We start from the raw sequence: 23,080 nt of genomic DNA, 5'->3' as shown, positions 1-23,080 counted from the left end.
ACTGGTCCTTTCTGGTTGCCAAAATCCAACCACTTAATTACTGCCATGTGAAAGGTCATCTTGAGCAGAGATTTAAGTGAAAGAGCAGAGACAGAGCTTTCAGTCTCCATGTTGCACTACTTGCTAGCAAGTACTAGCTAGCTTTCTGGTATTTCTGTATTTGCAAAATGCATATAGGTCTCTTATCAGCACATAGTGGTTTGCTGTTAAACACTTCCAGATGAGAATCAGGCACCGTGATGCCCTCATGCAAATGCTCTTACACAGCACAGCCTTTCTTCTTTGTGAAAGGCACCTGCCTCTTCCTCAGCATGACAGACCCACGGAACTTACAGCTACTTTTATTTGGGGTATGGAGATTTTATAGTTCTTATGTACAGACACATGTTTAATGAGAATTGTGCATGATTTGCTAAAGATACGTTCCTATTTGTGTATTCATTATTTTCTCCTTTTTCCATTTTTCAGTACATGTACTAGCCTTAGCAAGTTCTGTTCCAAACTCAGGCACCTTGACCTGGCTTCCTGTACATCAATAACAAACATGTCTCTTAAAGCTCTGAGGTAAATTTCTTCTAACAAGAATGTTCAATAATCAGAACAAATATACGTATTTTTTATTTGAAGCAACTGAATTAAAGTTGTAATTGAAGGAAACTATGTTTTATGGATATGTACTATCGTTCAGAATAGATCTTTTGTTTGATCACTTGCCTAAGTTACAGGACACATCCAGGTGAAATGACTAGAGGTAACTAGGATTTCTGAACAGACTGGCACAACTCCTACATGAGGGATTAGATTTTTATGAGGGCTTGATTCCTCCTCCTCCCCTGAAGGGTGCATATCATCATAGCTTAGTGAGTAAAGCAGCACCCTGGAGCCAGGTGATTAGCCTGAATAAATACAACCCTCCTGAGTTGTTCTATCTCATAGTGCTGTTGTTAGGAGTAAACAGTATTATCATTATTTGATAATATTAGGCCAAACAACTTCTGTCTTATAAAGATGACAGCTTCATGTAGTTCAAACTAATATATATATAAAGTGCTTAGAGCACTAGTAAGCACTTGAGAAGTTTTGTTTTAATGTTAATGTACTTTTAAAGTACGTTACAGAAAATATACCTTAAAAGGAAGGTGAAATGCTCATTCTCTTTGTGACTTTACTTTGTTATCAGACTTTTATAAATAATTATACTCCCATGTATTGGTTATGTTTATGAATAGTAAAATTAAGCTATTAGAAGAAATGTAGATTTAGTTGAGTATAAGTATAAGTGATCTAAAGATATGGCTTCTTCTAGGCTTTCTTTATGAATATTGAGTACTATGCATCTAAGACCATTTGCCATGTAGGAAAACAAATAGGATAATATAATGATATTTATAGTTTATAAAATATTTTCACATAAATGACTTCATTTATTTCAAAACCTTATAGGGAAGATAGGACACTTTATAGTTAAGAAAGTCTAAAACATTTTTTAATGCCAGGTACTATGATTTAACCATAAGATGTAACTAAATAAGGTATTGTTGCTGCCCTCAAGCTGCTCAGAGCCTGGTGGGAGAAAAAATAAACAGTATGATAAGTGCTGTTATAGAAGTGAGTGCATCCATTTTAAGAGAACATAGGAGGGGCTATGGCTGAACTTAGATTAAGACCAGTTCAGGCAGGTTTCCTAAAGTGATTTGTCTGAAGTCACACTATTAATGCCAAAGCATGGACTTGAACCAAGATCTCCTGCCTTCATTTTATAAAACAATTAAAGCAGTATTTTCCAAAGAATGTCATATAACTTGAGATTCTTCCATAGCTCAAATTTGAAATCAGAGATGAAACTAATATTTGATAGAAGGCAGAGATCAAACAACATATATCCTAAATTCAACCTGTGGAAGCAGTGCTCCATATACTCCACAGATACAGAAAATTTATAGATCCTTTATAATTTTTACATAAAAATTGAAATGTTCTCATTATTATTTTTGTAAGTAATAGGATTACTTAGTAAAGAATCTGAATCTAAACTCTTCACTAATTACTCTGTTGCACAAGTCACTTAATTCCCATTTGCTTTCCAGAAATCTTTTAAACATGTGATAAGTGCAAAAAGTATGTTTGAAAAGGATAAACCTCCATAACAATCTAACATATCTGAAAAACAATATTGTGCTTTGTGCTTCTTAGTTTAGCTGGATTTGAGATAGCTCTCCTCGTGGTATAGTCCCACGTGAACACCAGAAGTATTGATAAATAAGCTTTGTTGTTGTTGTTGTTGTTATTGGATTGACTATATTCTAAATCTATGTTAAGAAAAGATGTATATTCTTAGAGGAAAACATGGGACTGTAGCCATTCCCTGACTAAATAGCCAGTAAAATGAGACTTTGGTGCCTTTGGAATTGGGTTTAGTCATATGTTTGTTTCATTTTGTTTTGTCCTAAGTGAGGGATGTCCACTGTTGGAGCAATTAAACATTTCCTGGTGTGACCAAGTAACCAAGGATGGCATCCAAGCACTAGTGAGAGGCTGTGGGGGTCTCAAGGCCTTATTCTTAAAAGGCTGCACACAGGTAATACTCCATGTAGTGCTTGTGAATGTTAGAAGAACCATGGACTTTGTAGGCAGTCCAAAGATGTTGGCTTAAGGAACATGTAGTTGTATATTACTGGCCAAAGATATATACTTAACCAAAAATTAAAGTGTCTTCCTTAGAGTAAAAAAAAAAGCCTAAGAAGAATTAGAATCTGACCAAAGAAATTTTTGAGGGGAAGCAAGATAGGGAGACAAAAATCACAGTAAGCATCCACCTCAGGCAAGAAGGGTCTCTTGCAATTAAATCTGAAAAGGAAACTTGCCATGTTGTCACTCTCTGAGACTTTAAACTGGAGAGGCAAGGAAGGCAGCCTTAGTTAGCAATTTTCATTGGTTGTTTACCAGGTTAAATGTGCCAAATACACAGAACCTACATTTTATAGTGTTGATGTTTACTTTCTGCCAGTCACATTACAAATCCCAACATATTTTTGTCATTAAAAATTTTTGGTATCTTCCTATTTTCCTGTGGGGAAAAAAAAATAAGGAATTGACATGGCAGTATCTGGAAGGAAATAATTAAAAGTGAATTTAGAAGTGACTGACAAAGTAGGGCTAGGCTCTTAAGAAATTATTTTACAGATGCTTACTGAAACCATGCCTTGGATGCCATTAAAAGTGCCCTAACTCTTTCACCAGGATGGTACAAGTTCCATTGTTTAAAACAGAGCCTTGGCAGTAAGCCTGCCTTAAAACAACAGCTTGAGCTTCTGGTTATTTATGGAATCCTGGAAAATATTGATTGGAATGCACCATTATACATTATAACCAATTACTTGCCATCTGTTCTCAGCACTGTACACATGGCAGTGATCTTCCAGAGCAGATAAACCGGATTCCTTTCTCAGCTCCTGCTCCCGAAAAGTTTGTCTTTAAAAAACTTTATATAGGAAGCATAAAAGTGTGAAAATTATTTTTGTTTCATAATCCCTGAGCAAAATGCTGTGAGGCATATTTAATTTATCAGAAGAAAAATCCATAAACATTAGGCAGTGTTTATTTTATCTTTTCCTTGATTTGGTGATCATATGAATTTGAGGTGGTTGGAACTGATGAAAAATACTGATAACCGTACTAATGATAGAAAGTACATCTTTATGTGATCACAGGTCATTGTTTCTGGTTCATTGTTCCTTTGAAATTTGGTTGGCTATATTTAGAATGTAGTAATGAATGTATACACTGCTAAATCCTTATCCCTTGAAACAATATTAGTAATCATTTTTTCTCTTTTTAATCTTTCTAGCTAGAAGATGAAGCTCTCAAGTACATAGGTGCACACTGTCCTGAACTGGTGACTTTGAACTTGCAAACTTGTTCAGTAAGCAGTCCTTCCCACAACTCTTTTGTATTAGTAATTCTTATCAGTAATATTATTGTGTAAGAGCTTTAGTCATCAAGACCAGTGGTTTCTCCCCTTCAATCTTGGGGACTCTGTAAACACACAGATGATTCTTTGCATGTTTAACAATAGTCACTCCTGAGGGTTTTAACATAGATAATATAGAAGGTAGCTCTTGCAGAATTCCAAATAAGCTAAGTGTAACTCCATCCCTTATCTTTTCTACTTTTCAAAGTGAATTTTTCACAAACTTTAGTACTTAAAATATTTTTAGTAAATTAAATGCAGTCACGTCAATTGAGATCTATCATTGGGTCACAACTATTGGGAACCACTGATCTAAACAGATGACAAGCAAAATATACACTTTAAATTATTTCCAATTAGTATCTGTAGTTCACATTTGGGTTGTTTAAACTATCAGTGTTTTTTGTGTCTATCCCCAAACCCTGGCATTTTGCTCAGAGAATTTGCTGAAACTATTTAGGGTCCTACAACATTGACAATACACTTTTAGCTTTTCTCTCTTGCCTTAAAAATTACATATATGTGTTGCCTTGGAATGAGAGCCTCTCGTAGCAATGAAAAAGAGTTGATGAGGGCTTTCTTGTTTTTGCTAAAACTTCTGCTCATTATACCCTTCCCTTGTTTGATTACCTGAAACTTGAGAGCATAGTGGTTGTTTAGTTTAAAGGTGACACATAAAGGGCCATATTTTGTGCAATTGAAGCAACCTCTCTTTCCAAGCCCTTAAGGGATGGTGCTGATAATGATCTGCTCAGGAGGCTCCCAAAGACTGAGTTAAAGGAATGACATTCCTTTTGATTCTGGTCACCCCTTCCTTTTAATTCTGTCATAGGTGCTAACTATCAGAATTTGCCTAATTTCAGGTATGAAACCAAAATATTTGGCCTGCCAGGAAGAGCTTATACAACTATTGTAAACATGAAACCATCACCTTGGGTGATATGAAAAAACTGTTCTTGGGTGTCTTCAGATTCTCTTTGTATACACAGACACACAGAGATACACTCCATGTATATTTACATGGATATATGTTACACACACATTCACACAGCAATATAAATATATGCCCTACCTACCATTTGCTGCTTATTTTCACTTCCTTCATCCTTCCAGCAGACAGAAATTACAGGTGGTAAGTGTAAAGAACCAGTTCTGTCATCAGTTTATTTTACTCTTTCCCTTCACCCAGAACCTAGGGCCTAAGTCATCCCTTCTGTAGAATGTGTTGAAATGATTCTCATTCCTAAGACTTCATGTTTCTGCCCAAAACTGTTGAAGTGACCAAAACACATTCTTGAGCGATTCTCTTTTCCTGGACCAATTTGAAAACATAAAAGTTTAGTAAATTTTATTCTTTCTAAAATTTGAAGTATTGGTAGATAAGACTTTCTTCAACTTTCTTCCTCAGGAGTCCTTTATAGCCTTTAAAACATTAATAAGGAAAAGGCAACACAACCCTATAAACTTTCCTATTATTATATAAGTTTTCATTGGCCTGGTAAATATGTATGTTTATTGATTGCTGTTTCCCCTTTTACATTTCAGTTTTCCTTGTTTAGTAATACCTATACATCACACTTGTGTGGCACTTTTTTAGTTACTTCCACATGTGTTGATCCTCATTAATTTATCCTCAAGATAAATCTTAAATCTGCCTTAGCATCCATTTTTTATCTGTATCTTATTTCAATTATGCAATATTGAGTATATACTGATTTAAGCAGTGAATATTTAAAGCTTGATTTTTTTTTTCCAGTTGTCCCGGCAACCCAAGGACACTGAACAGAGATTACAGGAGAGCTTTATTCTAAGGCTTACACTAAATTTGTGAATCTAACAGGACAAATTGAAGTGTAATCATATCCTACCTACATGTAAAGATGTTTATATGTAGCATCTTTTTTCCTTTTTTTTAGTGTAACATCTTACTGTGTCCTTTTTTATTTTAGAATAATGTAAAACATATAAAATTATATTTGAGTTGGTCACAGCTGTTTATCTTCATAAATTAGTATATTCTTTATATTATACAACTAAAGTAAAGAAATAAATGAATCTGTGGTTGATATGAAGTTGCAACTGTCGTCCATTGGTTGTTTTTTTCAGTGACCATTATATTAGTGTCAATTTTGAACTTACAAATATATGTTTATACTGCCATGCTTACCTATTTTCTAGGTTTTAAGTCGTTTAATTGAATTTATCCCATGATGTACCTCATGCTGTTCCCAGCCCCATTAGATTACAAGAATCTCATTATAGCTTCCTCCCTTTACACCAAAAATGAGCACTGGGGTGCCTAGCTGGCTCAGTTGGTAGAGCATGCCACTCTTGATCTCAGGGTCATGAGTTCAAGCCCCATATTGGGCATGGAGCCTACATAAAATAAATCAAAATGAAAAAAAAAATGAGCACAGATTCTCTCGCAAACTAAATCAAAAAACTGAAAAGGAGAAACAAAGTGTATTCATTTTCTTTTAGGTCTGCTACCTAATTAATATTAAATCTATTTTATTTCTTTTTGGTGCTTATTTTCAGAGATAACATTTTTTTCCTTTTATTCTGCTAAGTTACTAATAACTATGGGGTTTTTTGCTCTTTTTCTTTTCTTTTTCTTTTTCTTTTTCTTTTTTCTTTTTTTAGCAAATCACAGATGAAGGTCTCATTACTATATGCAGAGGGTGCCATAAGTTACAGTCCCTCTGTGCCTCCGGCTGCTCCAACATCACAGATGCCATCCTGAATGCTCTAGGTCAGAACTGTCCACGGCTTAGGTAAACATTTCTTGTTTAGCTCAAAAAATCAGGGGAAAGGAACAAAGGCATTCCTCACCCAAATTTAGTCCTTTGGAACTTCTGAGATTTCTAAGGTAGACACTACAAGGCTACCTTTTAGATCCAGCTCCTTGCTTTGTACCTCATTTGATTACATGTAATTGACCTAAACCAAAGGGTAATAGTTCCCATTTCCTACTTCTTACTATCTAGACTAGGAAAAATTTTAGCATTTTATTTCATTGCTTGAGGAATGAAATAAGGCCATTTTGTCTTATTAATGTTTTCATATAATTCATTTCTGAAGAAAGATTTTGAAGGCCTACCCTGTGGTTATTTGTGTTGTGGTAATGATGCCAGGTACATAGCAGGAAGTATATAAAAAGAAAAAACAGCCCTATAGGAAAACTTCCTTCGTGATCATGATCATTTAGAGCAAGACTTATTTCTATATGGTTCCTCCTCTCTGCCAAAATATTGGATTGGCTAAATATTTAATTACAATGCTGTGTTAGCCTACACGTGGTTTCAAACCCATATTGATTTTGTAAAAGCACACAACACACTGTTTTGTAATAAATAAGGATTATCCCCATATACCTGTTTTGTTTTTAAAATAAAATTTGTATTGTACTTAATATGTTAGACATGTTGGCCATTTTTTTTCATGTTGGCCATTTTTAAGGAATTTACAAATATTATTCACTTAATCCACATAATATCATAATACCATAAACACCGTTACTATCTCCATATTACAGATGAGAAAACTGAAGCACAGTGAGGTCAGATAACCTGATCAAGGTCTCATAGCTTAGTGAGTTCAGGGGCAAGATTCAAACCCAGGCAGCCTGGCTCCAAAACCCAGGAAACCACTTGTCTTACATATAGTAATCATTGTAAACCAGTGTAGCTTTATTAAAGCTTTTTGTAGTCCCCTGGCCAGGAGCCTAACCATAATTATTGAAAGAAAATTTGCCTAGATTATCAGAATTCCTTGATAGATCATAGACTTGGTCAGAATAAATAATGTCAAGAGGCCTGGAACTAAGGAGGTAGCCAAATGCCTCCCTAAAAATCTTACACATTACCTTTTCCTCATTTGAAGAGAGGATTGTTCAGCTCCTTATTCCTCCATGGCTTAATTTATCGTTCAAATAGAAAAGCTCTCAAATATGATAATCAAAAGTTAGGTTCAGTCAGATCATGTTTTCCCGTTAGATATTATAGCACATTCATTTCTTGATTGTTGATAATTTATTATACTGTGGCTTTTTGTTTCAACTTATATAGAAAGTAATTTGTAAGCAAACATAAAAGTATTCTGTGGTACTGTCACAGATGCCACAGAACTTTTCACAGGAAAGAACTTCTTTCGATTCCCCAGTCTGGTAGTTGGTGTATAGGTTGGTGTTCAGCAGTTCCTGAGTAGGAGAGTCTCTGCCATCTCCGTTCCCCTCTCCTCTCAGCCTCCCTGGGAGCCTGTGGGGGGAGGCAAGAAGCTTAAGGGTATTTTTTCATAAGTATGGAGTTTCATACTTGGTACAGGCCTGTAATTAACCAGTCCCTTCATAGCGTTTTTAAAAGCTATTTAAATCTGAGTTAACCTACATGTAAAATAGGGAAAGAAAATAATTTACTTGAGCAACAGATTAATTGAAACAGAATATTTATCTCCATTTCCTTTGTTTTCTAGGAGCAGGCTGCCCTCTGGGGGTAAGCAGTATGCCATCAAGAAGGCTTTTAAATGCATTTTTCATGCATTTTGGCATTAACTACAAGCTTCTATTATATTCTTCTGATTGCATCACCCTGAAATGTGGTATTTACAGGACCACTTTATGATGACTCCGTGAAAATGAATGGCAAGATCTGTATACAGACTTGCTTAGCTGTTAATGTCACTATAGTACGCAGTGCTTAGGGAATAGGAGGTTGTTTTCTTAAATTCTTGCTGTTTTTAATAAACCCAGTTTTCAGGGAACAAGGGCTTGACTTTCACTTTTTTTTTTTAACAGAATATTAGAAGTGGCAAGGTGTTCTCAATTAACAGACGTAGGCTTTACCACTCTGGCTAGGGTAAGTATCTTCTCCAGGTTCTGTAGCTCTGGTTTGGGAGTTTTCCTTCAGAGGAGTGAGCAATGAGGGAAAAGTAGAATGACAACAGAATTGAGGGTGTGGGTGCGAGGGAACTCCTCTGTGGCTGGTGTTCCTGAGCGTTCTCGTGCTGCAGCTCTGGGCCTGTAGAATACGGACTTCTCTGGAAATACAGCCGTGCATTGGAGAACATGATGCTCGTCCCTCAGGAGACTTGATTTCCACATTTTCATTAGATGGTGAACTAAGCAGGGACTTTCTGTTGCTTCATGAAAGAAACTGTTAGTTACTTGGTATGCGACTGGTGGGTGAGTGTTGTTGAAAGAAATGTTTAAATCCAATTTTAAATGGAGGTTGTTTAAGAGATTTTTTGTATTCTCCAGAATATGCTAATCCTTGGAATGGTTTATAAATCGCTGTATAATAATAGAATTTAAAATTACACTGTCTTTAAGTAAGCAGTATAATGGAACATGGAGAAGGACGTTTGCTTTCAGGCAGATTGATGGAACACTAATTGGTGGGAGGTAACACATGGCATAACTAAATGGAGACAGAAAGCTTACCTTTCATTCTTCCAAAGAGATAGTTTTCATCAAATTATTTATGGTTGGAAAGCTCTGTATTAGCTTGGTATTAATGTTAAGAGAATTTATTCCTGTGGACTTGTAAGATGTTAGATACTTTAAATGTAGAATAATTGAGAAATTCCACTGTGATCAAGGCCTTTTAAAATGTGTAATTAATGGAATAAGGCAGAAGGTGTCATTGGTATGCACCAGCTCTGAAACTTAAGATTTTGTCAGTGAATTTAATACTACTTCTGAGTTTTCTGGCCTTAAATTTTCCCATGCTTTAAATGTTTGGGCTCTAATGTTTGGGTTTTGTATTTTGTAGAATTGCCATGAGCTCGAAAAGATGGACCTGGAAGAGTGTGTTCAGGTAAGAGTGAATTTTTACTCAGAAATGCAGCATGATAGAAACTTACGTAATACGTGCACATCAAAACTTTCAGGTCCATATCCTAATACTGTACAGTGTCTGCAGCATTGCTGACTCTCCATTTATTGTGGTGTCCTCCAGGCGTGCCAGGCAGAGGTATTCGTATGTGTGGTAAGGAGCTAGGAAAACACCTGCCGTCAATATGGTTACCAGTGGAAAAGAAGAAGGCCCAAGCATTCAGGCCTTAAAGATGTTAAAATGTTTCCTTGGACCTACAGGGTTATAATACTAGTAAATAATTAAAGCCCTATCACATTGACAATATAGTACTGCCCCCCCCCCTTTTTTTCTTAAGCTTAATGAGACCCTGGACCCCTTACATCGTTAGCCCTGGAGATCTGACTCTACCCTTTGGGCAGACATACTGACCAGTTACTGCCTTATGAAACATTTATTTTATTACCAATTTTAAGAGCTTTGAGATTATTAGTTGATGGGGAGAAATTTTGAATGGGGACTCCTAAAAAGAAGATAGAGTAATAAATTTCTTAATGGCAAAAATCAAGGAAAGATACTCCAGCAACTATAGAAGTCCATTTTTTTCTAAAATGCTTGTTATCCAGACCCTACTTAACAGCTATTCTTACTAAACTAAAACGTGTTCACATCCATCTGTCTCTTGCACATGCTTGAGTGTCCTGTGTGTTCTTCCCAGTGCTGCTCTTTGAGTGTTGTGCCCATGGCTGCCCTCTTCAACCCTTCACCCCCACCATTTCTTAGCCCCTGTGAAGCTCTGTGTTATAATCATCATCATTCCAGAGTTGGAGGGACATTTGAAAAGAAGTACTGATTTACTTTCCAGCCTAAGATAACTGCAAAAAAGACTGTTTATCCTTCAAGAGTCCTGCTTCTTGAATATTCATAGTTAACCCCGAGTCCAGCAGCCCCTTTCTGCCACCTTTGGGAAAATACCTGACACGCAGATTACCAGTCCAGAGTTATGGCATGGCTTATAATATATTGGCCAAGTATATATTCTTGAAAATGTGAGGATATTCCCACGTTAAATTTTTTTTTATGGAGCAGTATCTTCTAATTCTTTTTTGTAGTGGTTCTAAGGAGGCAGAACAAAGTCCAATGGGTAGAAACTACAAGGGGACAGATTTTCATTCATTTCAGAAACAAAGAGTTTTCAATAGACCTATTCAAAGATGAAGATTAGAGATGACTAGTGTGTTCAAACCTGCCTGGATAAATTCTCAAAGAACAGGTACAGGTAGCTGATGGGATTTCAATCTTAAGATTCTCTTATTTGATGATTAATATCAGGATGATCACTCTAGAGGCACCGGGCTGGCTCAGTCAGTAGAGCATGCAGCTCTTCATCTCAGGGTAACAAGTTCAAGCAAGTTAGGCATGGAGCCTACTTTTAAAAGGGGAGGAGGGTATCAATCTAGATCAGTCTAGAATACAAGTATAGTCAGGAATGAGGTACAGGCATGATGCTTTTTTGGAGTTATACCTATAATATAAACTTCTGTGTTTCTTTCAGATAACAGATAGCACATTAATTCAACTTTCTATACACTGTCCTCGACTTCAAGTATTGGTGAGTTTGACTTTTTGAAAGTTTTCTGTTCATTGGATTTAATCAAAACCCAGCTCTTGGTGTCTGGCTGCCATTTTAGGAAAGCATATTTCTCCAAATTGCCAACTTACAGAGGCCCAAGGGATTATGTTATTAGTACTTAGAGATTGAAAAGTAACATGGAGAGTATGAGTTCTCCCTCTCATGTGAATTATACTTCAGCCTAAATAATGGTTAAATTTTGGATAGGATGGCCCCAAATTCAATTTGCTTCACTTGAGACTAATAGGTCCTGTCAGTCAAGGCTTTATTAGGGGTGTTCTGAGGTATTGCTTCCAGTGATACTGTGGAAAAGCATTCTGTTTGACTAGTTTGTGTCTAGGCTCTTTTTTTTTTTTTTTTTTTTTTTTGGTGTATATATGGTGGCATATCACCATCCAAAATTGGGATAAGGGGTTCTGAGTTTCATATGGAGGAACCAGGGATTTAAGGAAAATTGATAAAGAGACTTAAGAGATGACGACACCTGACAGGTGTAAGAATCATCTTTAGTTAATCAGCTGTTTAGGCATTCCCCTATATCAAGTATTCAGCATTTAGTCAAAATTCCAGAAAATTTTATTCAAAAAAAGCTTGAGCCCCCTTTGTCCCTGTAGAAAAGTGTTCATTTGTTTATGGGGTGCGTATGTTATTTTGTTTATGAACTATTTCATTGTCGTTGCATGCATCACACAGTAGATTTAGAATCACACAGAGAAATGTCAGGTATTGATTAGGAAAAGCAGAACCCCAGCAGACCCAGCTTGCTCTCGTTTTACCCCATGGATCTAGTGATGGTTCCGTATACATCAAAATCCAACCTAGAAGGTTTCCTTTCCGACTGTGCACCCTCCAATGGTTAGAAGACGCCATGAGATGTTTCAGTGACCTTCCTTGCTCTATTTGGCTGCAGAGTCTGTCTCACTGTGAGCTGATCACAGACGATGGAATTCGTCACCTGGGGAACGGGGCCTGCGCCCATGACCAACTGGAGGTGATTGAACTGGACAACTGCCCACTAATCACAGATGCTTCCCTGGAGCACTTGAAGAGCTGTCACAGCCTTGAGCGGATAGAACTCTATGACTGCCAGCAAATCACACGGGCTGGGATCAAGAGACTCAGGGTAAAGATGGCTGCACACCCTCCAGCTCTGGTGCTCTTGACACCCTTTCCTTCTTCCATTCGGTTTTTTTTTTTCCTTCTTCATTTCCTTTTCTGTTTTTGTTTTAGATTTATATTTCTGTGATTTTTATATTTACTTGGATATTTAGCAAAAAGAGGAGAAAATTCAAAGCAAACCCAAGGATAGATAGTTTTTACCTGTTGTTCTAGTTGGAAATTTAGTAGGAAAATATCCACTGAAGGGAAACATGTAGGTCTTCTCCCAGCAAGTCTCTCCAATAATGTCCAGGGCTTAATAACATGCACAGAGTCAAAAACACTTGCCAGAGTCAGGAAAGAAATGAATAACATAAAGAAAATATTCAGTTAAATGGGATTTAAGAATTCAATTTGTATTTTTCTTTCACATCAAACCCTTCTGCTGGGGTTCTTATTTAGTAAGACAACCAATGGATTTAAGAGCAGGTTGTTTTTTTTTTTTTTTTTTACCTCTTCTTTTAGGCCCATCCTCCATAATAAAGAGACCCATGCATAGTTAAATGACTGGAAAACAGGTTGCCAGCAAAGAGGTTATAAAAGTCTGGATGAATCGATATGTTAGATTATTCAGCTCAACAGACATTTATTGGAACATCTGCTTCACACCTGCTATGGGAAAGACACCGTGCTTAGTTAGGCCCTTACAGCCAGTGTCTAAAAACATCCACGTTGGCCATACGGCATCTGAGTGCATAAAGGAGACCAGATCTTATCTTGAGCTCCAGTTGGCCCCAGTTCCTCCTCTCCCTTCAGACCTAGAGGACTGTGAGCATAACTGCAGGGGGAGGCCTTGGCAGCCATGTTCCTTCTGCACCAAAAGAGGAGAGCCACAGACCAACCAGAGCCTCTGCTGTGGCCTCCTTACGGTAGGCCTCCTAGGTCTGCCTAGCGATTTAGAATCTCTGCCACCTCTGAGTTCTCAAGGCTTTTTTTAATCTGTTCTTCAAATCATCACTTAGCACATTTGGGCTTTAATTTAGCTATTTATGTCTAGACTCTTAAGTTCCTTAGGAGCAGGATCTCCATGTTGACATCTTTGTACCCCTCTTATGTTGACTAACACATGCCTTGAACATGGTAGCAATTCAGAAACTTTATGTAGTAGAACCTGAAAGTGTGTTGTTGAAAGAGGATAGTTGAGGTTTTTAAAAAATATCAGAAGAAACCTCATCAACAATGACTTGGAAAAATTATTAAAAAAAGTTTTTTAATGTTTAATTTTTAGAGAGAAAGAGAGACGGAGTGTGAGTAAGGGAGGGGCAGAGAGACAGGGAGACACAGAATCAGAAGCAGACTCTAGGCTCCAAGCTGCCAGCATAGAGCCTGACACAAGTCTCGAGCTCACAGACTGCAAGATCATGACCTGAGCCAAAGTCGGATGCTTAACTGAGCCACCCAGGTGCCCCAGAAATTAGTTTAAGCTTATGTAGTTTCTTTCAACTTTGGTAATCCAAATAGGAATCCCTTTGGCACAGGCTAAGAGATTAGTATGAAGTTTTTTTCCAGTTTTATTATTACGGAAGCAGTTACCAAGGTTATGTGAGCTATTTAGTCATTTAGGATAACGTGGAATACTGCAAAGCAGAACCCAGGCCTCTCAACATCCTGACTGGTACTCAGCCTCTACCTTGCTTTCATGTTCACTCAGCCACTCCATGTTTTTTCTGAAAAGCAACATTGCTCTTTCTGATTAAGCCCTCTCTCTTAGTAATGTTTCTGTCTTGTTTCAGACCCATTTGCCCAATATTAAAGTCCACGCCTACTTCGCACCTGTCACTCCACCCCCATCAGTAGGGGGCAGCAGACAGCGATTCTGCAGATGCTGCATCATCCTATGACAATGGAGGTGGTCAACCTTGGTGAACTGAGTATTTAATGACACTTCTAGAGTTACAATGGAGTCTCCAGTGGAAGCAACCCCAGTGTTCTGGGCAAGGGTTACAAAGTGAGGGCAGCGTCCAGATCCCTAAGGCACACATAACATGCACACCCATCCTCACCCCCATCCACTCTAGTTCTGTGACCAGGGGACTGAAGCCCATGCCGGCTTTATCAAGTGGATTGGTAAAGCTTAACCATTCCTGTTGGACATGCCAAGAAGAAAATCAGAAGCAAGGTAGAGGGAAGGGGGCATTCCAGCAAACCCAGTGTTACTGCTGCTGCAGTTTCTTCGTTTTGTTAAGGGGTTTCTTGGTGATTTTGGAACAGCAACTGCAGTCCTCCAGGGTCAAGGAAAGCATAGAAAAACAATACATGTTATATCCAGGGACCAGAAAGAAAATTTCTTTGCATCTTATGAATGATAGCCATCCATTGTGAGATGACTACAGAGCTTCTGTGCTTCCTTGTTCCCATGCCTACATGCTGAGCATGCTCACAAAGAAGGCTCATCCATTCCTCCTCCTGTGTTTAAGTATTTGGCCCAGAGGTTTCCTAAATGGTTGCAATGAAATCGCTGTGGTCCAAATGTGATTACTCACTCGCTCAAATTGTCACTCTCTGTAGCACACTTGTGCACCTGTCTTTCGTTCTTTGTTGCTCCCTCCTGCACTCTTGCTCAGTCTGTCACCTGTCCATATTCTGCTTACTCACACTCAGTTGTTACTCTTTTGCTGTTGTGTTTACAGTGTGCATTTTGGATGATTAGTTGGGGTTACCAAACATTTTTAAAAGAGACATTATCAATAAATATTTTTTTAATTCTAACTTTTACCATTAGGGGACCCTGCCTGAATCTTTGCCAGCCTGAAGGGAAACTATAACAAAAATAAGAAATGTTATGAGAAGAAATTGAGCTAAAATTATTTTGACGAAAACAAACTTTGCCTTTTGGTTTCTGTTATACCTTGTGATATATAATAATACGCATGATATACCCAGTATTTTCCCTGCACATTTTTCCTTCCATCAAACTCCACTAACTTAATAAGGAGAGAGAAATGCATTATTAGTAAAGAATGGAATGGCAAATCCCAAAACTGAGCCTGAAGGCCCCCCACCCAAGCTCAGATAAGTCATATGTTCACCGAAATCTAGGGATGAGCAGTACCACCCTGATTTGTGTCTCTGAGGTTGTTTTGCGTTAGTAGGAATGCTGCTACTGTTGCTGTGCAGTATAGCTGGTCAGTTTCTCTCTTGTTTTCCCCCCTATTCCAGCCTATCAGGGAGACAAGAATGACCCTAGAATAGCTGGTCAACTCCGTGTCAGTGTTGGTGGTATGTCTCAAATGTTGGCGCCTCAAAGGACCAGAACCACTTCAAAACCTGTCAGCCATCTCTCTCCAGACTTCCTGTGTTCCAGACTTCTTGTGAATGAAATACGGGGTTAAACAGGTGAAGGCTTTGGGGCAGAAGAAAGAAAACAGAGAGAGGAAGTAGGGGGTTCAGTGTCTCGGCCCGCCATGGTCACCAGAGCTAAAGGCAGGTGTTCAGTGCCCATGACTCAGTCAAAGAAGAGGCTTCCTTCCTTCTTCCTTCCTTCTCCCACAAAAATCATAAAGGATGAGGGAAGTAAGATGAGTGTCTCAAGTATAAGAAGTAGATTTCTAAACCCCAAGGTTGAACATCTTGTGTGATTTTTAATAGGACTTTTTTTTTTCTTGGTTTTTTAGGACATTATCGTGCAGTCTGCCATGATCTTAGATCATCTTCTGTATGACCCAGACTGTTAAAAGGCTTGTTATAATGCTGCAGGTGCTGGCTCTACCAGCATATGTAAGAGTAAAGGAGAACTTTTTTCTCCAAAAACAATTAGATGAAAGGGTCCTAGAAATCTGTATGATCTACCATTATTTTGCATGTCAAGTTTATTTTATTTTTTAAAAATATTTTAAATGTTTATTTATTTATTTTGAAAGAGAGAGCCAGAGAGGGGCAGAGAGAATCCCAAGCAGGTTCTGTGCTGTCAGCACAGAGCCCAACTCCGGGGTCAGTCTCATGAATCATGAGATCATGACCTGAGCCAAAATCAGGAGTCAGACACTTAACCGATTGAGTCATCCAGGCATCCCTGCATGTTAAACTTATTTAAAACCAGTTTTGTTACGCCGTTTTAAAGGTTCAGATTTCTTTTTCATTTCCACTTCCCTTTATCTTCTTTTCATATCATATGAGGAGTATACTTAAATTTTTTTTTTGAGTATAGACATAGGAATATACTTTTTAAAATGAGACTCATTGTCCTGGTTATACTCCACCATACAGATATACACACATGAGCACATACTTCCAGATGTGGTTAATAATATTCAAATCTCCAGGTCACTCATTCAAAACAAGACTAAAAAGATAAATATTTAGAGGCCATCTGCTCTAACATATTAAGTTTTTTTTAGTATTACCTGAACAAATTGACCATAAAATACTGATTGATTAGTGAGTATGGATTTCAATTGCCTACTAGTTGAGGCTATTAAGGTACTTCTTTACTTAAAAAGTACATAAGTTTAAAACACCCTATTCGCCAGGACATGAAGAGCTTAGAAATGCCATTTCTCAACCCAAAAAATGTACCCACGTGCAAGTCCTTGTAGACTTGCTTGGGCGATCCCTACCCATCTGGGCCAACACCAGTCAAGTGAGAGAAATAAGGAGTGTGCAGCACTGCCTTGTATGTGGTCAGGCCTTGTTCCTTCCTCAGGAAAACTTCAGGGCCGTCAAGGTTGGAAGGAAATCTGTTTTTCATGACAATCTGCAACCCACTCCAGCTGATGAAATATACCATGACTTTGAGAATCTGGAACATGGTAAGTTTTGGTCAAGTGGAAAGGGTCCTGCCATCTGAACATAGTGCTTCCTGTCTCAATATCAGGGACACTTTTGAAAAGTTAGTAAGGCTTCAGAGGTATAGGAAAAACTCTCCCTAGGAAAAGCTTTTTGGTCCATTTATCTGACTCCCAAGTCCCTGAACTTTATGTCTTCTATGATGAAAAAATACAGAGTGGAGAGATTTGGGGTAAGTCAGAAGGTACCCTCAAAACTATTGCATAAACCCGCAGATAGCCAGGTGGAATTATTGCTGTGTCTGTGTGGAGAACATTGTTAAACACCTAGATCATCTCTTTTTTAAGCAGCCTTTTCCCTTTATTTTTTCCAGCATTATTTGCTGCATCAGGATCTTTGATAGCCTCTACATTGGCTCCATCAAGGTGATTCCAGCCTTTTTTTTTTTTCTTTGACTTCTCCCATTTTCTTCCTATACCCATCCTTACCTTCTATTTAAAGCTTCCATCTCATTCCCAGTGATGCTGCTGATTTATTCTTAAGTTGTCTCCAGTCTAACTTCCTCTTTGGGTCCTTGTCGTGATCTAGGCAAAGTCTCCTGGGCAGCCTTGAATTCAGTGACTATTGTGTGGCTCAGGCCATTTTTCACTAGGATTTCTCGGACATTTGCTCACCAAATTTGAAATCAAGCTGTTGGATATGAGGAATAAGGAGATCTGGCTTCATCCTTTTTTTTTTTTTCTTCCAGTGTTTGGAATATGAAAGCACATTGTGCTCTATGTAAAAGATCTTTTCTCCTATTCTGCTAATCTTTAGTGGACGTAAAAGTATTTCTTAAATGGTTTTTGTAAATTTCCCCATCCATTATGCTGATTTAGTGGACCTGTAAGTCAGAAATTCTATGTATTTCTTATATTGCATATTTTAGAGGGAAAACTGGCAAAAATCTTTATGATGCTTTAATTGGGGTTTTCCAAACCATTTGAACCATTCAATACAGCTATAATGCTACAGCAGTCAAGTTCTTTTATTTCTCCTTATTGTCTTGTAAAATGCGTTGTTACCAGTTTGATCCCCCACTAATGCCATTGGGGTGGGGGGTAACCAAGGTGTACGATGGAACTTGTCCAGGTCTGAAATTACAGGGGAGTATGAGTAGCATTGGAAGAAGAGGAGGCTTCATGCCTGCCTCTGTGGGCAGCATATCCTTGGGTGACTGTGATTCCGGAGAAGTGGAACGCTTGTGGATCATGGTTGACCCTCAGCCACTTAATGTTTGTTGTGCTGAAAGTTACAGACTTAATGACAGTCGCTACCAGTGAGAGAGGACGGGTTTAAAGGAAATGGGTCTGTCTGCCTTTCTCTCCTTGTGTGCATGGGTTAAGATTAGGTTTCTAGCCCTATTGTGCTTCCTGGCTGACAGATTCTTTCAGTGGTAAGCTTTGAGCTTCCAGAACATTTTTTTTTTTTAAGAGATTGCCTTCCTGTCTGCCCACCAGTTCTGGGATCTTTAACCACCTCAGACCCCGGCAGTGTGAATTAGCAGAGTCTTGTTTGAGAAGAGGGAGAGGATGTGTGGTGGGAGGCCTGGAGGCAACCCTCCCCCGTACAGTGATCTTGGACCAAAGAACCTGAAAGCAATAGGAGGGTGAGGGGAAATACGGAGTCTCAGCCTCCCGTCACCTTTATTTCTATCACAAATTCTAATTGTAATATTGGAAGATACAGAAAACTATATAAGGCCTCATCAGTAGGGTATAATTAATGCAGAATAAGATTTGGCTGTATTTGCTATATTCAGGTGCCCTAATTTAGCATCCGATTCTCCAGCAAAGAACATGCTGCTCCAAGCTTGCCCTCTCCCTTTAGACAAACTCTACCTGCCAGGAGCTACCTACCGTTGAGGCAACTGAGTTTTCTGCATGAAGGGCTTCTGCAGCTCCCCTGTTCGTCCATTTTTATTCTTAGGACATCAGCTCTGCATCTCTGAAGGCTTTGACCCTTAGGAAAGTCAGTAAGAACCTCTCACCTGAGTCTGAGTGAATATTTGGAGGCCAACAGAGTTACACTTAATTTTCAGCAGGAAAAAAAAATGTCAAGTTCACATGTGTGATATTAAGAGAAATTCCATAATGTGCTTCTTCCATCTCTGCCTTATGTGTTTTTTGAATAAGCCCTTGGGGGAGTTTGTTTCAAAAATGTTGATCTATGTGCTTTCTCAACCAAGGTGTTTCAGTGCCCTTTTAGGGAAAAAAAACCATGAACAACCAAAACTATTAGTTGACTCTTTCTGTTTTCTGTGTCTTTCAAAAAGTGTCTTGTTTTGAAGAATTGGGGTGGGAAAATGGTAGATCAGATTCAAAGTAAAGGAGAGAATCCAGTCCGGAACTGGGGCACTTTGCTTCAGGGACAAGCATTCATCCTGCCTCACACCTGTGAGTAGATTTACTCTACTCTCCATTTGATGAACTCCATGCCCTTCTTACTGGCAAGGAGGGCTTCTGTTTTCCACACGCCTAACCAGAGCCCTCCAGATGGGGACTGGCACCACCGAAAGGACCTCCAGTGCTTCTGGACGTGGTTTTTACCAGGGCAAGAGTGGGGAGCCAGTAATTGAGAATCCCCACCCCAAGAAGAGAAGAGATGGGAGGAGAGAGGTGTGTACACACACACACACACACACACACACACACACAGGTACCCAGACAAATCTTTGAAGCAACGTGTTTGTTATTAAGTGGAAGAAGAAAACTTGGCCCTATTCAGTTTCAGTTGTCACTGTTGCTTACTACTTACTTCTACTAATTCAAATCTGCATCACACTGCTGCTCACACGTTTCCTACCGTAGCCTAACCCTTGGCAGCCCTGACGTCATTGTTCTGTTTTTCTTTTTCTCCTGGCACTAGCAAACCACAACCGAAAGTCTTAGAAAATCCAAACTTGAAAAGGAGTCTCTAACTGGCATGGTTTGATTCATTACTTTGCCTGTCCCCACCCCCACCCCCAAAGACTTGAATGATTTTCTTTCCTAGTGCTATATAATAGATATGTAATAAGTGAAACCTTTGCTGCTACTCTTCTGGGTTTACATGTTTTTTCCTTCCCTTAAGAAGAATTTCTTACCTGTGCTTCTCTGATGACTGTTAATTTCTAGTAAGTGCAGGAAGAGGTGAGCCTGAGACTTCTTCTCTTACTCCCTTCCTCACCTTACCCCCTAACTACATGCTAACCTCTAACATGCACAAGGTGTGTGGGCTGGGGCTCAGCAGAAGCTACGAGTGTGTTTTCTCACCATGCTGCAGCTCTTGGAGCTGGCCCCGGAGATCCGTGACTGCCCAGTCCCAGGGGTTACTGGAGGCGGAGAAAGGCCTTCTGCATTTTGCCTTTCTCCGTGTTTCAGGACTCAGCCTTCAGCTGCCTCCCACCCTGGCCGCCTCCTTTTTCCTGCCGGGAATTGTTTCCAGGTAACCTGCCTCAGGCGTTTCCCAGCTGCTCTCCTCACCCTTGCCCACCTCCCGGTGACCCTGAGAGCACGGACCTGTGCAGAGCTCAGAGAGCTGTGAGGACTACTCCTGCCTGTCAGACTCTGCCTGAGGACAGAGATGGGTGGGGAAATGGTGCTGCCGGAGAAATTTTTTCCTTCAAACCAGGCTGTTCCATCCCTGCACTATAACCCCCCCTCTGACCCCGCTCTCCCTGAGGGGACAAAAGGCAGAGGATGGCTGACTAGCAGGGTCTGATCCCAAACATTGCTGTGGCCTAAGCCTCAGGCCGCCGTTCGGCCTGCCCTGGAGCGCTTCCGTGTGCGGGAGCTGCTGCTGGTCCCTCCGGGCCGCCCGCCCCAGTGCCAGTGCGGCTGCCGCAGTCCCCCGCTTGGTGACTTCACACCAGCTTCCATTGGCTGTCCACGTGACTGTTTCCACCCAATACGTTTGGCGCTCGAGGATGGGGGGAGGGAGGGTTATTTAAAATAAAATCCGAGGTGGCAGTAGAGGATTCCTTTTGCTTTAAAATCTTTGGACTAAAAGAAAAATGTTTTTTATATATAAATATATAAAGTAAATTGTTATGTAACTATTATTGTTTCCTGTATGTTCTAATTTTGTTTTATGATGTAATTAAAGGAAATAAGCTGTGAAGACTTTTCATTTTGCTGCGGAAATAGCCTGACTTGGAGCTGCAATTCTTAACTTCTTAAACCCTAGAAGGACAAAGGCTCCTGAGGCTGAATGAAGGGGCATCTTTTTGGCATCCTTTTATATATATACATGTATATTTTTAATATTCTTCAGTACCCTTTATTAATTATTTAATAGACGTAATACCTTTCTAATAGCCTTTATTTAATACCCTGAACTCCACTTGTCTCTAAGAAAAACAGAAGACATAAAAAAAAGAAAAACAGATGATGTAATATAAATGAGTTTCTAGAAACGAAGGTCCCCTATCTGCGCAGAGCACTGCCCTTCCCTTGACAAGGACAGAATGATGGGAGGTAGTACCATGCTTGAACACACATGCTCCAAGTCCTGTTACCCAACTTTCACCCGAATGACCTCTGCCAGTTGACCCTTCTGTCTCTGTTCTTCATTCGTAAAGTGGGGATAACAGCACCTACTTTATAGAGTGAAGATTAAAGAGCTAATAATGGCACACTGTAAATACTTGTTAACCTGCTTTTATTCCCTTCATGTCAACATCTTCAGTATCTAGTCGGTTGAACGTCCAGCTTCGCGCAGGTCAGGATCTCACACTTTGTGGGTTTGACTCTGCTGTGAGCACAGAGCACGCTTTGGATCTTGTTCCCGCCCTTCTGTCTGCACCTCCCCCACTCACTCTTTCTCTGTCAAAAATAAAATTAAAAAAAAAAACCAAAACAATGTTATTACAAAGAGATCCCTGTCCTGGTGGAGACAAGCAATGGAGCCAAACCAGCAATCTGAATTTTAATCTCAAGGTATCTACCTGGCCATGAGACACCTTTGGGGAGCTGCGTGGCATTCTAAGCCCCACATGATCAGTGATACCTGGGGTAAAAGATCAATAAGGAATTAGCAGATATTTTTAAGAGGGCACTTTGGCCTGTCTTCCAGTCTCTGCATATGGGTTTTCTCTTAGTGTTTTAGATTTTCTTTTTAATGCTTATTTATTTTTGAGAAAGAAAGCATGAGCAGGTGAGGGGCAGAGAGAGAGGGAGACACAGAATCCGGAGCAGGCTCAGGCTCTGAGCTGTCAGCGAAGAGACAGACGCAGGGTTTGAACCCACCAACAGTGAGATCATCATGACCTGAGCCAAAGTCGGCCACTTAACCAAACTGAGCCACCCAGGTGCCCCAGACAGTGTTCGAGATTTTTAATAATATCCTGAGGGAAGGGAATGAAAAAAAGTAAGAATAATATACGGCCCATTATTTAAGATTTTATTTTCTGAAGTAATTGGTACAACCCATTGTAGGGTTTGAATTTACAACTCGGAGATCAAGAGTTAACATCCTCTACTGACTGAGCCAGCCCACCCCACACCCCCACATTATAACTTTTTTAAATTTTTATTTATTTTGAGAGAGAGCAGGAGCAAGGGAGGGGCAGAGAGAGAGAGGATCCCAAGCAGGCTCCATGCTGTCAGCACGGAGCCTGACACAAGGCCCAAACCCACGAACCATGAGATCATGACCTGAGCCAAAATCAAGAGTCGGCTACTTAACTGACTGAGTCACCTAGGAGCCCCATTATCACTTTTCTTAAATTTGGTTTTATTTGATTTTATTTAAAATTGGTTTTCT

At 39.4% G+C, this 23,080-nt stretch overlaps 1 protein-coding gene across 3 annotated transcripts in view; it reads left to right on the top strand.

Moving 5' to 3' along the window:
* The window catches only part of FBXL20 (F-box and leucine rich repeat protein 20), a 95,555-nt gene extending 74,119 nt beyond the window's left edge, over positions 1-21,436 (top strand). For 2 of the 3 annotated variants that reach the window (XM_029927169.1, XM_029927170.1), the window contains exons 7-15: positions 469-564; positions 2,452-2,578; positions 3,848-3,922; positions 6,614-6,744; positions 8,763-8,823; positions 9,739-9,783; positions 11,336-11,392; positions 12,324-12,536; positions 20,698-21,436. In XM_029927169.1, coding sequence (XP_029783029.1) covers positions 469-564; positions 2,452-2,578; positions 3,848-3,922; positions 6,614-6,744; positions 8,763-8,823; positions 9,739-9,783; positions 11,336-11,392; positions 12,324-12,536; positions 20,698-20,970 — 1,078 coding nt within the window. In that variant the 3' untranslated portion in view covers positions 20,971-21,436. Of the gene's footprint in view, positions 1-468; positions 565-2,451; positions 2,579-3,847; positions 3,923-6,613; positions 6,745-8,762; positions 8,824-9,738; positions 9,784-11,335; positions 11,393-12,323; positions 12,537-14,304; positions 15,281-20,697 lie in introns of those variants that run through there. The other variant, XM_029927171.1, reaches the window with a different exon arrangement.
* The last annotated feature ends 1,644 nt before the right edge of the window (positions 21,437-23,080 follow it).

Source organism: Suricata suricatta, chromosome 17 (assembly GCF_006229205.1).
Source record: "Suricata suricatta isolate VVHF042 chromosome 17, meerkat_22Aug2017_6uvM2_HiC, whole genome shotgun sequence".
NCBI classification, from domain to species: Eukaryota; Metazoa; Chordata; class Mammalia; order Carnivora; family Herpestidae; genus Suricata; species Suricata suricatta.
Note: the sequence above shows the minus strand (reverse complement) of the source record. Positions and strands in the feature narration are given on the sequence as shown.